The sequence below is a fragment of the Gymnodraco acuticeps genome, unplaced genomic scaffold (assembly GCF_902827175.1).
Source record: "Gymnodraco acuticeps unplaced genomic scaffold, fGymAcu1.1, whole genome shotgun sequence".
In the NCBI taxonomy this organism is placed as follows: Eukaryota; Metazoa; Chordata; class Actinopteri; order Perciformes; family Bathydraconidae; genus Gymnodraco; species Gymnodraco acuticeps.
This window is the reverse complement of record NW_022992250.1, coordinates 344,798-359,170: the sequence shown is the minus strand read 5'-3', so window position 1 is coordinate 359,170 and position 14,373 is coordinate 344,798. Positions and strand designations below refer to the sequence as shown.

The 14,373-nt window shown below is 37.6% G+C and overlaps 1 protein-coding gene across 3 annotated transcripts; it reads right to left on the bottom strand.

Moving 5' to 3' along the window:
• Positions 1 to 356: 356 nt before the first annotated feature.
• Positions 357 to 9,802, bottom strand: slc22a5 (solute carrier family 22 member 5). Of its 3 annotated transcripts, none has more exons than XM_034206492.1 (10): positions 9,167 to 9,802; positions 8,956 to 9,059; positions 7,293 to 7,447; positions 6,992 to 7,163; positions 6,420 to 6,546; positions 5,854 to 5,942; positions 5,474 to 5,688; positions 1,317 to 1,499; positions 1,000 to 1,135; positions 357 to 779 (listed from the first exon to the last, which is right to left on the bottom strand). In XM_034206492.1, the coding sequence occupies exons 1-10, from the start codon at positions 9,554 to 9,556 to the stop codon at positions 680 to 682; spliced, it is 1,671 nt and encodes a 556-aa protein (XP_034062383.1). In that variant the 5' UTR covers positions 9,557 to 9,802; the 3' UTR covers positions 357 to 679. The 3 variants fall into 3 exon arrangements, 2 of the variants coding, with proteins under 2 accessions (XP_034062383.1, XP_034062385.1); XM_034206494.1 differs by having other exon boundaries at positions 7,091 to 7,163; XR_004568112.1 differs by lacking the exon at positions 357 to 779 and adding an exon at positions 4,275 to 4,339.
• Between the last annotated feature and the right edge of the window lie 4,571 nt (positions 9,803 to 14,373).

Sequence of the window (14,373 nt, the reverse complement as noted above, 5' to 3'; positions counted from 1 at the left end):
CAGTGCATGGTAGACTCGGACATATAACGTTTTTTTTTAATTTGATATATTTGGATACTTGTTCCAACTTACAAGGTAAATTGTATGATAATTGATAAATAAGTTAGGTAATACATGTTGATTTTTGAGCTGTAGAGGTTGTATTTTGTTCCTTTTGGACAGGGCGAGGCTTGCTGTTTCTTGCTGACTTTTATTACTTATCATTCGGGCATGTGAGAGTGTTTTTGTTCCTAGTGTGTCAACCACAGCATGCTCCAAACCTCTTTTTCACTGAAAGCAACAATGTTAACACATTGAGAAACAAACATTTAAGATAATTATTTATGTTTAAATAAAAAACAACTGATAATGGCATGGTGGTTTCCAATGTTTATATTTTAATCTCAAGTATTGTGTAACACGGACTCACATACCAATCAAACATGTACTTCAATTTCATACAAACATTTTAGAACCTAAACTTTTCTCTTGGAATTTTGCCAAAACATTTTTTTAGAATTAGCAAGCATCAACTGAGTAATAAAATAAACTGTTTAAAACAAAAGAAAGAAAACAGGATAAAAAAAAAACTCTTGCCAGTGGACTTTTGGATCCGTCAGATTTCTGATTATTACTGTCAAGCAAGATAAATGTATTTCTGTCTTTTTTTCTTTAAGGGAAACTAGGTCATTGAGAACATCTACGGAGCCTGCAGATCCTGTCTGACCTCACGTTGTATGGGCAGGTTCTTCCTTCCTTCATCTTCTAAATATTTCCTTTTTTTCATCCCATTACACAACCTGCAATCAAAAGAAAGACCAAGAAAAGCAGTTAAGCAACACAGCTACCACAAATATAGGGTATTCAAATATATACAAAAAACATCTTAAAACCAAATGTACATTTTTTAAGAAAACCATAAAAAAAATAATAAAAATAATAATAATAATAAAGTTGATTCAAAAATAAATATGTAATAGTAACATGAAAAACACGGGATTGTAAGTGGAATGAACTTACCCCTGACATTCCTGCATCTGCTCCACTGTTTCTGGAAGATCTCTGTTGAGGGTCTCCGGAAGGAAAATGTTCACAACAGATGAGGCAATTGTGAGGCTTCCCATGAGGATATAAGGAAGAGCCTTATTATAACTACCTGAAAATAAAAAAGGAGCAACATTCTTCATTATAAAAAGACACTATTTTACTTGAATATAAATAAAACCTCAATAAATGTGTACATGTCGCTGATGTTATCCAAAGCAGATGTTCTTTTGGACTCATAAAGAATGTCAATGTCTTATATACATTGTGATATAATATACTCATCTTCTCACCTAAATATATGACATAAGGAGCTGTGATGCTGCCGATGCGTGCCGCAGAGGAGCACATCCCCATGCCCACGTTCCTGAGTACAGTAGGGTAAACCTCAGCGGTGTAAATGTAGACGATGCTGAAGGCCATGGTGAAGCCAAACTTTCCAGTCATTTCCAGTGCCAGAGCAACATATTGAAGATCTGAGGAGGAAAAAGAGAGGATGTTGGAAGTGAGTTATGAATGAATTTTCTAATTTCTATATTTTTTAAATACATGACATGTTAAAAAAGGGGTCCCATGAAATCATCAAGTTTCTCCCAAGCGGAGCGAACACAAGTCTTATGCATTAAAGAAATATAAATGATCTCAGTTGGGAATAACTAGCCAAACACTTTCCAATTTGAACTCAGTTCGGATTTTTATTGTCCCTTCTGGGAAAGAGGGACAGTAAAGGGCCTGAATACTGTTTTTTCTGGTATCTTATCAGCACCGATTCTTTATTTGAACCTTCTTGAACCCATTACCAGAGGATGACATTATCCAGAGTCATGGCTTCTTGAACATCTTGCCACAACAAGTAAATGATACAGGCCATTATAGTGTAGAACACACATAAATATGCATTTTACTCTCCCTTATTCCTCGAAAGCAATACAGTTTATTGCTAAATAATTTTGAGGTCAGTTTGGTGATTGTGCAAAGGTCTATTTGCTAAGCCTATAGGAAACTGGGTCTGTTTAATATAGCTTCACTTTATCTGGTGAAACACAAACATGATATAATCATTATTTACTGCACTGTAGCACACTCTAAGCACTAAAATACTAAAAACATGACAGAAAGTACATTTCAGATGTGTCTTTGCTTGTCTCAAGGGAACATCAGTAACACAGCAACTTTCTCCATGTGACGTATTAATCCAGAGTCCACTATTCTAGGTGCTTAGAGAATAATTAACATGTGATAAAACTGCACATTTCTGAGTTCATGAAGCCCCGAATGTTTTTTCTGTAGCCCCGGACAATTCTCCCTCAACAATATAAACAGGGGTGCACATAACTGGTACGCAGGTACGCATGCACGGAAACAATCTGAATTGCATAGCGTCACTTGAGTCACTACCTCACTACGCGCCTTTGCGTATCTCAAAACATCAAAACAAAACACATATTTCGTCTACACGTGTTTTTTGTCAACACTCAATGGAGTAAACTAGCCTACTAGACATGTCAAAAAACTCAAAGACATTAAGCAGCTACATTTCTGTTTCGGTCCCTGCAAAAAATCTTTGGACTTTCTATGACTGATTGAACTGCGGTGCTGGCCGAGCCGAGCAGGACATAACCGACGGACCTGTGAAGCTACATGAGGCAGAGGCTTAGATCACTGGACGACAGAGTTGTTCACCGTGTGCACAGACAGGGTTAACGTCGGTATGAACAACAGAATTGTGCCAACACTCCACCAACTGGCTGCAGTGGGAGACTCCCCTGTGCACACTCTGTGCCCCGCGCACACACTGGAGAACTGCGCAAAATCAGCTGATCACAACGTTCACGCTCTGTGGTCAAGCTGCTGCCGTTTTATTTACAACAAAGTGGAGTGAAACACACAGTTGCAAACTTACTCGGGGTGTTAATGGAAGAGTTTGAAATCAGACAGAGGTGGAAGAAGTACTGAGATCTTGTGTAGGAATACTCTGTTACAGTAAAAGTCTTGCATTCAAAATGTTACTCAAGTAAAATTAGAAAAGTATTATCAAAACATAGTTAAAGTACAAAAGTAAAAGTATTCATTGTGCAGATTGGTCCATTTCAGAATAATATATATGATGTGTTTTATAATTATTGATCATTAAAGTGTTATCAAAGCTGGTAAAGGTGCAGCTAGTTTGAATGACTTTGTATACTGCAGGGTAGCTTGTGAATTTACTCCAAATTGATTATATTTCACATCATTAATCCAAATCTGTAAAGTAACTAAAGGTGTTAAATACATGTAGTGGAGTAAAAGTACACCATTTACCTCTGAACTGTAGTGGAGTAGAAGCACAAAGTAGCATCAAAGTCAAGTAAAGTACAAATATCTCAAAATTGTACTTAAGTACAGTACTTGAATAAGTGTACTTAGTAACTTCCCACATCTGAAATCAGATATGACTTCAAGTCATGTGATCATTTCTTAGTATTTGATCCTTCAACTTGGCCTCATGAAATGCAAGGACTTCACAGTGTTGGCAACAAGTTTTGGAGAAAACAAATTGGAGGCTTAAAAAGAGACAGAGATGTGCATCTTCGTCATCTTCATCATCTAGCATGCAAGAAGTGTAAATAGAGGACAGTGAAGGAGACACTGAGGAGGACCACGCTTCGTGTGGGCTGAGTACCGAACGCTGTCTCCTGGTACTCATCTGAGTAACTCACTCAAAAAGTTATGTGCAACCCTGCATATAATACGTGTTTTTTTCACGCTTACCCTGTTGCTGCTTTGTACAACTGAATTTCCTCTCGGGGATTAATAAAGGTTCATCTTATCTTATCTTAACCGTGCTTTACCTGAACCTCATCATGACACTAGAGAGGATGGCAGGATTGTAATTTCCCATGTTCAGTGAATGCAATTATTATGTAAAAGATTATTTCCAGGGCACACCTTCATATGATCATTACAGTTATAAAAAAAGCAAGAGAATACATTAAAAACAGTTATGAAATACTGTATGACAGTAAAACAAGAATACAGTTTAAAAGGGGAGTGATTTGTAAAATATCCATAAAGAAAAATAAAATCTGTTTACAGTTCTGTTTCATATGGGTGTTGAGAGATGTATCCATAGATCTCTTCATTTTGCTCTCAAAGTGTAGCAGGTTGATGCATTTAACTTCAATATTAAAAAAAAGCATGCCCCCGGACCCACCTAGAGGATGTTAGGTCCACCCCCCACTTGTAAAAAATAGCAATTTACCCCTACTTACTATGCCGTGAGCTGATTGTGTGTGGGGAGTGTTGCAGTAGAAAATTCCACTGTAGCGCCCGGTACCTTAAATGGGAAACCCTACATGTTTGAGCAACCTCTATGAAATGTCAAGCTACCCCACAGCATCCCCAAAAGAAAATCTCTGGCGCTGCCACTGTGGGCTAGCCCGAATGTTTCCAGGTTCAGGAAACGCCCCTGGTTCATGACATAATCTTGCACAACCGGCCCCCTCTTATATAAACCTACACCCTGTGTTGCACGTAGAACATGATCTCCTCTTAGGAAATGATGACATTTATGACTGAACAAAGGTCGCAGTGATGTAGATTTCAATAAGATTATAACATTGTTGTAGCATTGCTGTCCTGTTCGAATCTTTTGAAGTATTTAAAAATATAAGTTTTATGGACTCAGAAGAAGAACAATCCTGCTTTAACTTTGTGATGATGCAGTTTCAAGCTAATCCAACAGGGGTTTAATTTGTTGATTTAATTTAAGAGGTGGGAGAACGCTCTAAACACATAATGCGCCACCTAACAAGCAGCTTCTATTAGAGTCAACTCACCCAAAGTACAAATGATTTCATACAGAAATCTATGTATGTATTACTCTATATTTATAATTTCTTCTCCTTGTGTTTTTGTACATTTTTAATAGATCAACAGGGACATGTGTTTCTCGTACTCTGGATAGTCAACATACCACACTTTAAAAAAAGAAAAACCTATACATAGTGTGTTGCTGTTTACCCAGAGTAACGAAGACACTATGTCTGAAAAGAGAAGTTGTTGAAGTTTTACTTTTTTAAATGCTCTAAGGTCCACAAGCAAATTCTACTCAATTACAGTAATATGGTATGCAGCAGAGCTTTCCAGGGAATAATGAGCAAATTAACACATAATATGTATGTAATTTAGGTGAAAAAAACCATTAAATATGTGTACCCCTTCCTACTTTGCACTACAGCTGTTGCAGCACAATTTCCTTACAGAGATACATTTCTATCTTATCTTAGATTTTATGCTGACAGACAGGCAATTTTAATGTGCGATAAGATGTGTGTGTGTGTGTGTGTGTGTGTGTGTGTGTGTGTGTGTGTGTGTGTGTGTGTGTGTGTGTGTGTGTGTGTGTGTGTGTGTGTGTGTGTGTGTGTGTGTGTGTGTGTGTGTTAGCTTGGTTGTTAGTCTGAAATCTTACCTTCAGGGATGAACTGGATGAGAAGAAGAACTCCTCCTCCGATGACGAGGAACGACGACAGAAGTGCTCTTCTCGGACACTTCTTTAGAAGCACAGTTGAAACGACATATGCAGGGACTTCAGTCGTAGCTGATAAAAAACAGTTCATGAAGGGGTTGCCGCTCAGGTTGGAGGTGTTCAGGGACAATCCGAAATACCCGATGTTTATTGCCATCCTGAAAAAAAGAAATGATCAGAAAAAACATAACATGCAGGGTTAGATTGTACATTTTATGTCACTTTGACTTTTTAACACACTACATATTCCCATAATTGGATAGCAGTAGTAATTGTTTTACCATTATGTAATTGAAGAATGATTAAAAACAACTAACACTTACCACAGAATGAGACACATCAAAGTTATGCTTCTGATTTTCTTGGATTTTAGGATGTCAAGCATGGTGTATTTCTTAAATTGTGCCGATGCCTGTGACGGAAAGAATTGCAACGAGAGTTAATGTGGTTTCATTATACTGACTTCAACAAAGACTATATTAAACATGTTAACAGTCCATTTAAATTATTTTAATTCTTTCAGGGTATGGGATTACTTATCCAACATTGTTTTAGTGATAACTGTTGTTTTTATTTTAATCATTACTAACTAAGGTGCCAGGGTCAAGAAATCAATGAATAACGTCTTTGTCTAAAGCAATACTTTGCAATATTAGTAACTTGACAGAGGGATGTCACTCATTTTTTGTATATTTGAAACAGCTTAGGCTAGGCAGAAGCAGACATAACAACAGCTAGCATTTATAAAGTGGCAGAGGAACACATGTGACCACACTTTATTTACTGTCTCCATGTCTAAAAAGAGAAATGTTGGGGGCAAACGGACATTATAATCAAACATGTCACAAACATTCAGTCGTATTTTTTACAGACAATATGTGAACTGTACCTCAGATTCTTTAAAGATTACAGCTGGGGCTTCAATCTTATTTTTCCGTGCAGCCTCTCTCACTATGGCCTCCGCCTCCTCCACTCTTCCCTGGGTGATCAGCCATCGAGGAGACTCTGGGATGAACCTGCACAATCGATACAGATTCAACATTACATTCTAAATATATATTTGAATTAGGGCTGTGCAATTAATCGTATTTTAATCGCGACGTAAACAACGTAATCGAAATAAAACGATTATTATTTTATTTAAAAAAAGAAAAAATGTAATTATTATTTTATTTTTTTATTGTTTTTTCAGTTGAATTATACTTAAAGTTCAGGTTAATCAACTCTTAAAAACATACGGTTCACTTTTTTTTTTCATTAAATGGATGTTTTCAAAGTAAATGGATAATCGTTTTTAATAATCGTGATATCAATTATTGACCAAAATAATCGTGATAATGATTTTTGCCATAATCGCACAGCCCTAATTTGAATTATCACATCATGTTGTTAAACCAGGAGTTTGACTATTGGCAGATTGTCAGTATATGACTTTATAAATGAGAACTATGAGTGGCGTACCACCACAGAGGGATGTAGACAACAGCAGTTGAGGACAGAACTGCCAGAAGAGTCCTCCATTCTCTGATGCCGTATGCAATCCAGGGTAGTGTCATGTACCCAATGCAATAGAAGAGGAAGGCTCCGAGAGTTGTGAAGAGTATTCGCATTGTTTTACTCAAAACCTCCGTTCCTGCCCGAGATAAAAACAAAGTTGTTGAGCGAATAAAAAGAGACACTTAATGATCTATTCATGCACAAGGCACAATCATTTCTACATAAAATATCAAACATAGGAGGAGGATCATTTTACGATTCTTACCTAGCACAAACGCAGAAATATAGAGGGAAATCTGGGAAGCTCCGACAAAGAGGAACATGACGCAGAACATCTGCCATGAATGAGAGAAGGACTGAAGCATGACTGCCACACTCTGGGCCACGAGAGAGATGAAAACAACCTTCTTCCTCCCAAACCTGGAAGAAAAATAATGTTATATCATTAACATTAATTCACAGAGAGAAGCATTTAGACAATATGATTATAGTGATATCTATGTGATTGCTTTGTTGCCTTTTAAACAAAAGCCTAGCAATAGCTGTGCTAGCCAAAAGTAGATAAAAACGTAAAACTGATGTATGTTGGCAGTAGTAGCAAGTCAATACATTTTGCTAGAAAAGTACGATTCATTATTCAAGTTCACATTATCTTGGTTATTTTCTTTCCTTCTCTTAAACCTGGTGGACACATGCAACACTGTTCTGTCCTGCACAGTTGAAAAATGCAATGTGAATTTAAACATATCAAGTTACAAATCTGCACTTAACCCTTGTTAATGTTTCATTTGAAAACCACTGTGTTGGAGTACGGGACAAAAACAATAACCTTTCCTGTGCAACTTTTACTGTATATATCCAAGATTCATTTTTAATACATCTGAGCTTGCATTACAATTTCACTTTTTGCAACTAAGTTCATGCAAAATCCAAACAAGATGCTGATATCAGACCTTGTTACTTCTGATCAGGTACAACTGTGACTTAGTTCAATACAACAACAAAGCTCTGACTTCAGTCCAAGAATACAATTGTGTTATTTGGATTATTAAATGTTTTGTAAAACACTTGCAGTTAAGCAAGTTACATGGTTCTCTCATTATGTAATGCCATTACAACACACTGTGCTTTTGACCTATCACCACTCTCACTCATGCTTTGGTGTTAACAGCAAGTATTTAACAGGAGGAGTGTGGCAAAGGGAGCTAGAATAAAATCTTTATCTTACTTTTGTCTTTAAAATTACTAAATGTGATGCAATGATCAAAAAGCTCAAAAACCTTAGAGGCCCTCACCCCTCTTTTACAATCATTGGGGGGGGGGGTCAGTTTTCACAGCTGCAAAAAGGCTAAACAGAGTGCTGCTGTGTGTCCTGGGCCTTGTGGATTTCCACACTCAAAAGGAACACAACCTCTTCACGACTAACATCAAATACTCAATCACAATTCTTAATTTAATCAAAGGACGTGCTTGTGAGGTGAAATTATTTCAAATTCTTCCTTAAGATGATGAAGTTCAGTAGACTTGACAGTCTGTTGACATATAACAACATCTACGACCATAATAAAACAAACTAGGTCGGCTTGTAGTATTTCATTTTGTACATTAAAACTAATTAAATATATGTCTGCTATTCTAGACCAAGATACTTCTATCTCAGTGACAGCAAATCCTCTTTTGTAGGATATCAACCTGAACAGTAGATGGGGCTGTTGTCATTTTAAAAAAGCAACACTCATTACAGTGTGAAAACCTCACTTAACTTAATAGTTAATTTTGTATTTTTTCAAGCACTCACTAACATTACATACATAATAAGAACCCCTCAGATATAATAGTCCAAGTAAATCATCAAAATTGTGTAATATTACATGAACAATGAAATAAAAACGTTAGGGGAAAGCTACTGATAAATAAGGATGAAATACCTGTCAGAAACATGGCCTGAGATCAGGGATCCAAAGAGGTATCCCACAAAGAGCGTTGAGGATGCAAAGGGAACTTTCCATTGATCATCACAGACAAGGTCCCACTGTAAAAAAAACAATACATATTTCAAACACAAAAACAAAGCAAAGAAAACTTCAAATATCATATTAATGACACTCTGTAAACACACACAATCACATTCATATTGACCTCTGTGACAATGTTGGATTGGTAGATGTCTTTGCTGTAGTTCCATCCATCTAAACATCCCTCCTGCACCAAGTCGGTGAGATTCACATCCCTTCCAGGAATAAGTCCTTCAGCTGACATATTTCTCACCACGTCCAGACTGTACCTACTGCACTGGCTCTTCACCTCCTCACCATTTACTAACGTAAAAGGGATGATGGCATTTGTCCACTCTTCAGTTAAGTTAAAGTCTGGAATTAGGCAGTGATGATTCGGAGTTGCCCCGATAAACACCATGTAAAGTCCATTGAATCCAGTTGAGACAAAAACTGTGTTGAGGAGGAAGAATGTGGTCCAGAAAAAAGGACCAGTCTGTCCCAGGAATGCAGTGTCTTCATCATAGTCACTCATTTTCTATATACAAAATATAAAAATACTTCCCTTCTCGTGAGAGAGAAAGCAATCCGGGAAATTCTTCAGTGTATGAGCTGTGGTATCCGTCTTAAAGTATTGAGCTAAGTACCAGAGTGTTTGAGCTCTCAGTCGAGTGAGCTGGTCCCCCAGTGGGACAGAGTCACAATGGAAATACCTCCAAGAGTTTTAAAGCGTCTTTCAAGGGGATAACTTTTTCACCCCTTTCCTTACTGCTGCATCCACTGTCTCTCAGTTTGTGGGAATGGGACTTTATTGGGACACTCTTTATGGGAAAATACTGATGGAGAATCCCCTCTCTCATTGATTTGATTTGATTAACTGAAAGTAAAATGATCAAAAGCTTCAAAGTGGCCAATCTGACCACCCAGCCCCCGCACCACTCTGTTGAAAGTGGTATTTTCTCTAAATAGCATTCCACACTTTTAAATACCCCGAAGAAGTACTCATGCCTGTACTCTAAATGTTGCTAAGTAGCATTAGGAGTCCAGTTGGGACTATTTTCAAGCCACACAGCAGACATGACATAAACATGCCTTTGTGTAAAAGTTCAGTAGAATTATAGCAATCCTGTAGTAGTCTTTGAATTGTACAATACATATATACATTTAACAATCCTTAGTAGACAAAGACAAAATGATTTACAAAAAATATATCAATAGTTCCAAAGTTTTATAGTACACATAAGTCTGTTACATAAAATATGATCATTGCAATCCTATTGATTGTGAACACTGATATTGGCATGTGTATTTCCTTAATTTAGTATTTTGGTGTACTGTACATAACTGTAGTTGTTCCTCCTCAGGCCACAGAGTAACACTATTAAGGCGTGACCATACCGGCAAAAAAAAACTTTACATTTTTTTCGAAATTTTGGTTTTATTATAATTAACTTTGTTATAAATTCAACACATGTAAGCATTAGGATGTGGCTAATGAGCACATTTAAACAAAACATTTTAGAAAACTTGTTATACCAAAAAAAAAGGACTTTAATATTATATCTAACCAATTAAAACTGGGGAATTTTCATCGTGATATGAGGTTTTTTTACAGTGTCCACATGTTGTGTCTTGCAAATTTCATATTGTATTAAAGGACCATTTTGTATTTCTATTTTTTGTTTCTAATACTCATCAGTAACACTTATATACACTACATGTTCCAGTTTGTATTCCTTTTTATTATCCCAAAGTTTGAACAGTGTTTTTCAGGATTTATCTATATGCTGATTTATGCCAACATCCTAAAAATACAATCACTTTAAACCTAGCTTTATCCATTGCACACATATTTGTTTCGGAAATGTACACACATTAGCACGTATTTAACTTTTAAATATAAAACTATAATACTATATGACAGTAAAATATATGGATACATATCTCAACACCCATATGAAACAGAACTGTAAACAGATTTTATTTTTCTTTATGGATATTTTACAAATCACTCCCCTTTTAAACTGTATTCTTGTTTTACTGTCATATCATTTTTAATTTAACTGAGGTAGCTTAAAGGAAATATTAGTGACATTTTACCTTGTTTACCTGTATTTAATGAGCACATTAGCTTTCAGGAAGCTAATCAGACATGTTTTAACTGAGCTAAAGGATGCAAATGTTTGCTCCCCATTTGCAAGGCCAGGACACTTATGCAACATTATGTAATCATCCTTAATCAGTGAAGACACCTAATGGCTTTCACTAACGACTCTTCAAAAGTCGACAGAAGACATAATCTACTCTCAAAAAGCAAGAAAATAATTGGTTGCCAAAGGTAAACCAAAAGTGAATAGCTCACATGCTACTAATTTTAGTCACTGCATCCAAACCATGTTTTTAAAGTGGATAATATTAAATGAATTAAGTTATGATAGTCATGTGACAACCCAACAACAGTTTCTCTAGGGATAAAAAGCTTACCAATACAGGCGACTGACCTCCGAACTGACCACCACACTGTATAATTGAAAGGAGGGAAATTGGTTGTGCTTATGTCAATTATTCAGGAGATGGAAAATATTTAATTACACTGAACACAAATATAAATGCAACACTTTTGTTTTTGCTCCCATTTTTCATGAGATGAACTCAAAGATCTAAAACATTTTCTATATACACAAAATAACCATTTGCCGAGATAATCCATCCCACCTCACAGGTGTGTTATATCAAGATGCTGATTAGACAGCATGATTATTGCACAGGTGTGCCTCAGGCTGGTCACAATAAAAGGCCACTCTGAAACGTGCAGTTTTGCTTTATTGGGGGGGTCTCGGGGGGTCCGAAAACCAGTCAGTATCTGGTGTGACAACCATTTGCCTCACGCAGTGCAACACATCTCCTTCGCATAGAGTTGATCAGGTTGTTGATTGTGGCCTGTGGGATGTTGGTCCACTCCTCTTCAATGGCTGTGCGAAGTTGCTGGATATTGGCAGGAACTGGAACACGCTGTCGTATACGCCGATCCAGAGCATCCCAAACATGCTCAATGGGTGACATGTCCGGTGAGTATGCTGGCCATGCAAGAACTGGGATGTTTTCAGCCTCCAGGAATTGTGTACAGATCCTTGCAACATGGGGCCGTGCATTATCATGCTGCAACATGAGGTGATGGTCGTGGATGAATGGCACAACAATGGGCCTCAGGATCTCGTCACGGTATCTCTGTGCATTCACAATGCCATCAATAAAATGCACCTGTGTTCGTCGTCCATAACATACGCCTGCCCATACCATAACCCCACCACCACCATGGGCCACTCGATTCACAACATTGACATCAGAAAACCGCTCACCCACACAACGCCACACACGCTGTCTGCCATCTGCCCTGAACAGTGAAAACCGAGATTCATCCGTGAAGAGAACACCTCTCCAACGTGCCAGATGCCATCGAATGTGAGCATTTGCCCACTCAAGTCGGTTACGACGAACCGGAGTCAGGTCGAGACCCCGATGAGGACGACGAGCATGCAGATGAGCTTCCCTGAGACGGTTTCTGACAGTTTGTGCAGAAATGCTTTGGTTATGCAAACCGATTGTTGCAGCAGCTGTCCGAGTGGCTGGTCTCAGACGATCTTGGAGGTGAACATGCTGGATGTGGAGGTCCTGGGCTGGTGTGGTTACACGTGGTCTGCGGTTGTGAGGCCGGTTGGATGTAATGCCAAATTCTCTGAAACGCCTTTGGAGACGGCTTATGGTAGAGAAATGAACATTCAATTCACGGGCAACAGCTCTGGTGGACATTCCTGCTGTCAGCATTCCAATTGCACGCTCCCTCAAAACTTGTGACATCTGTGGCATTGTGCTGTGTGATAAAACTGAACATTTTAGAGTGGCCTTTTATTGTGGCCAGCCTAAGGCACACCTGTGCAATAATCAGCATCTTGATATGCCACACCTGTGAGGTGGGATGGATTATCTCGGCAAAGGAGAAGTGCTCACTATCACAGATTTTTTCAGATTTGTGAACAATATTTGAGATAAATGGTTATTTTGTGTATATAGAAAATGTTTTAGATCTTTGAGTTCATCTCATGAAAAATGGGAGCAAAAACAAAAGTGTTGCATTTATATTTTTGTTCAGTGTATGTGCCCGGACTTCAGCATTATGCTTGTTTTATACTGATGCAAATTCAATCTAAAATCATGCGGTATGTTCCCATGCTTGTGCATCAGTGTTTGGTTTGGTTCAGCCATTTAACAGCATGGGGAACAGACTATAATTTACAGTGAGGACTGCACAAAGAAATGGCGCCAACCTGCCCTCCATTCAGGGCTTCCTCCTGAGTCAGGAAACAAGCAAGAAACACGCACGTCAATCCCACCCTGAATACAACCTGTTCAAATTATTCTGTCTGGCAGGCGCTATATAGCACTGTCAGTCCAAAGTGTCCGCGATCAATGTCTGTGCACGACCCTGTAACACTAAGAAACCACTCTACCTGTAAATCATATATCTATGTTATAGTTAAAACACATTAAAACATCCATTTTGTAACAAAGTGGGGAAACAAGCGTGTGTAATCGTTAACATGGGGTTTTCAAAGCTTCTCTCAACATGAGGTTGTAACAGTCTTATATAAAATAGAAATATATACAAATTTAAAAGTGTCAGTGGCGTCGAATTAAGCTGCACATGACATGTTAGAGGAGTATATGGTGCCATCAGCACACAGTGTCAAAAATTGACAAACGGGATTTAACATGTCAATTAGTGAGCCACTGGTGGGTGGATTGTGTTACTGTTGGCAAAACAATTTTCCTCAGAATATTTATTGTAACATATAATCAGCTTTTGAGATAATGTTTAACCATGATCAAGAATGTTTCAGGTTATTGTCACACCCTTGACAAACGGGTCTGCTATTCTTGGAAAGCAGAGGACATACTGTACCTTAAAGTAGTTGTAACAAAGGATTGGACCGTGCTTTATATTTGGACTTTATCAAATCAAATCAAATCAAGTTTTATTTATATCACATTTATAAACGATTTTTGGTCGAGCCAAAGTGCTGTACATATAATAAAAATAGCCTACAGTAGAGACACTTTACAGCAAATACAACAGCACAGATTGTTCAGAATATCAGTATGAGAAAAACGACACCCTCTATCCTTAGACCCTCACATCGTACAAGGAAAAAAACAAAAATATATGCCATTATAGAGAAAAAAGGGTAAAGAGTTGTCTTGACATCTTTAAAACTTTTCAGGAACAAATAAAAAAATCAGGAATCAAACTAAAGATCAGCATACTTCATTAAAAGCTTCCAGCTATTTTTACTG

Excerpts from the sequence above, each read along its gene's own strand:
- slc22a5 (XM_034206492.1), bottom strand. The coding sequence starts at position 9,556 with ATGAGTGACTATGATGAAGACACTGCATTCCTGGGACAGACTGGTCCT. Across the intron at positions 6,547-6,991 it reads GTCTACATCCCTCTGTGGTG|GTTCATCCCAGAGTCTCCTC; the intron begins GTACGCCACTCA and ends TCGATTGTGCAG. Across the intron at positions 780-999 it reads CAGATGCAGGAATGTCAGGG|GTTGTGTAATGGGATGAAAA; the intron begins GTAAGTTCATTC and ends TTTTGATTGCAG.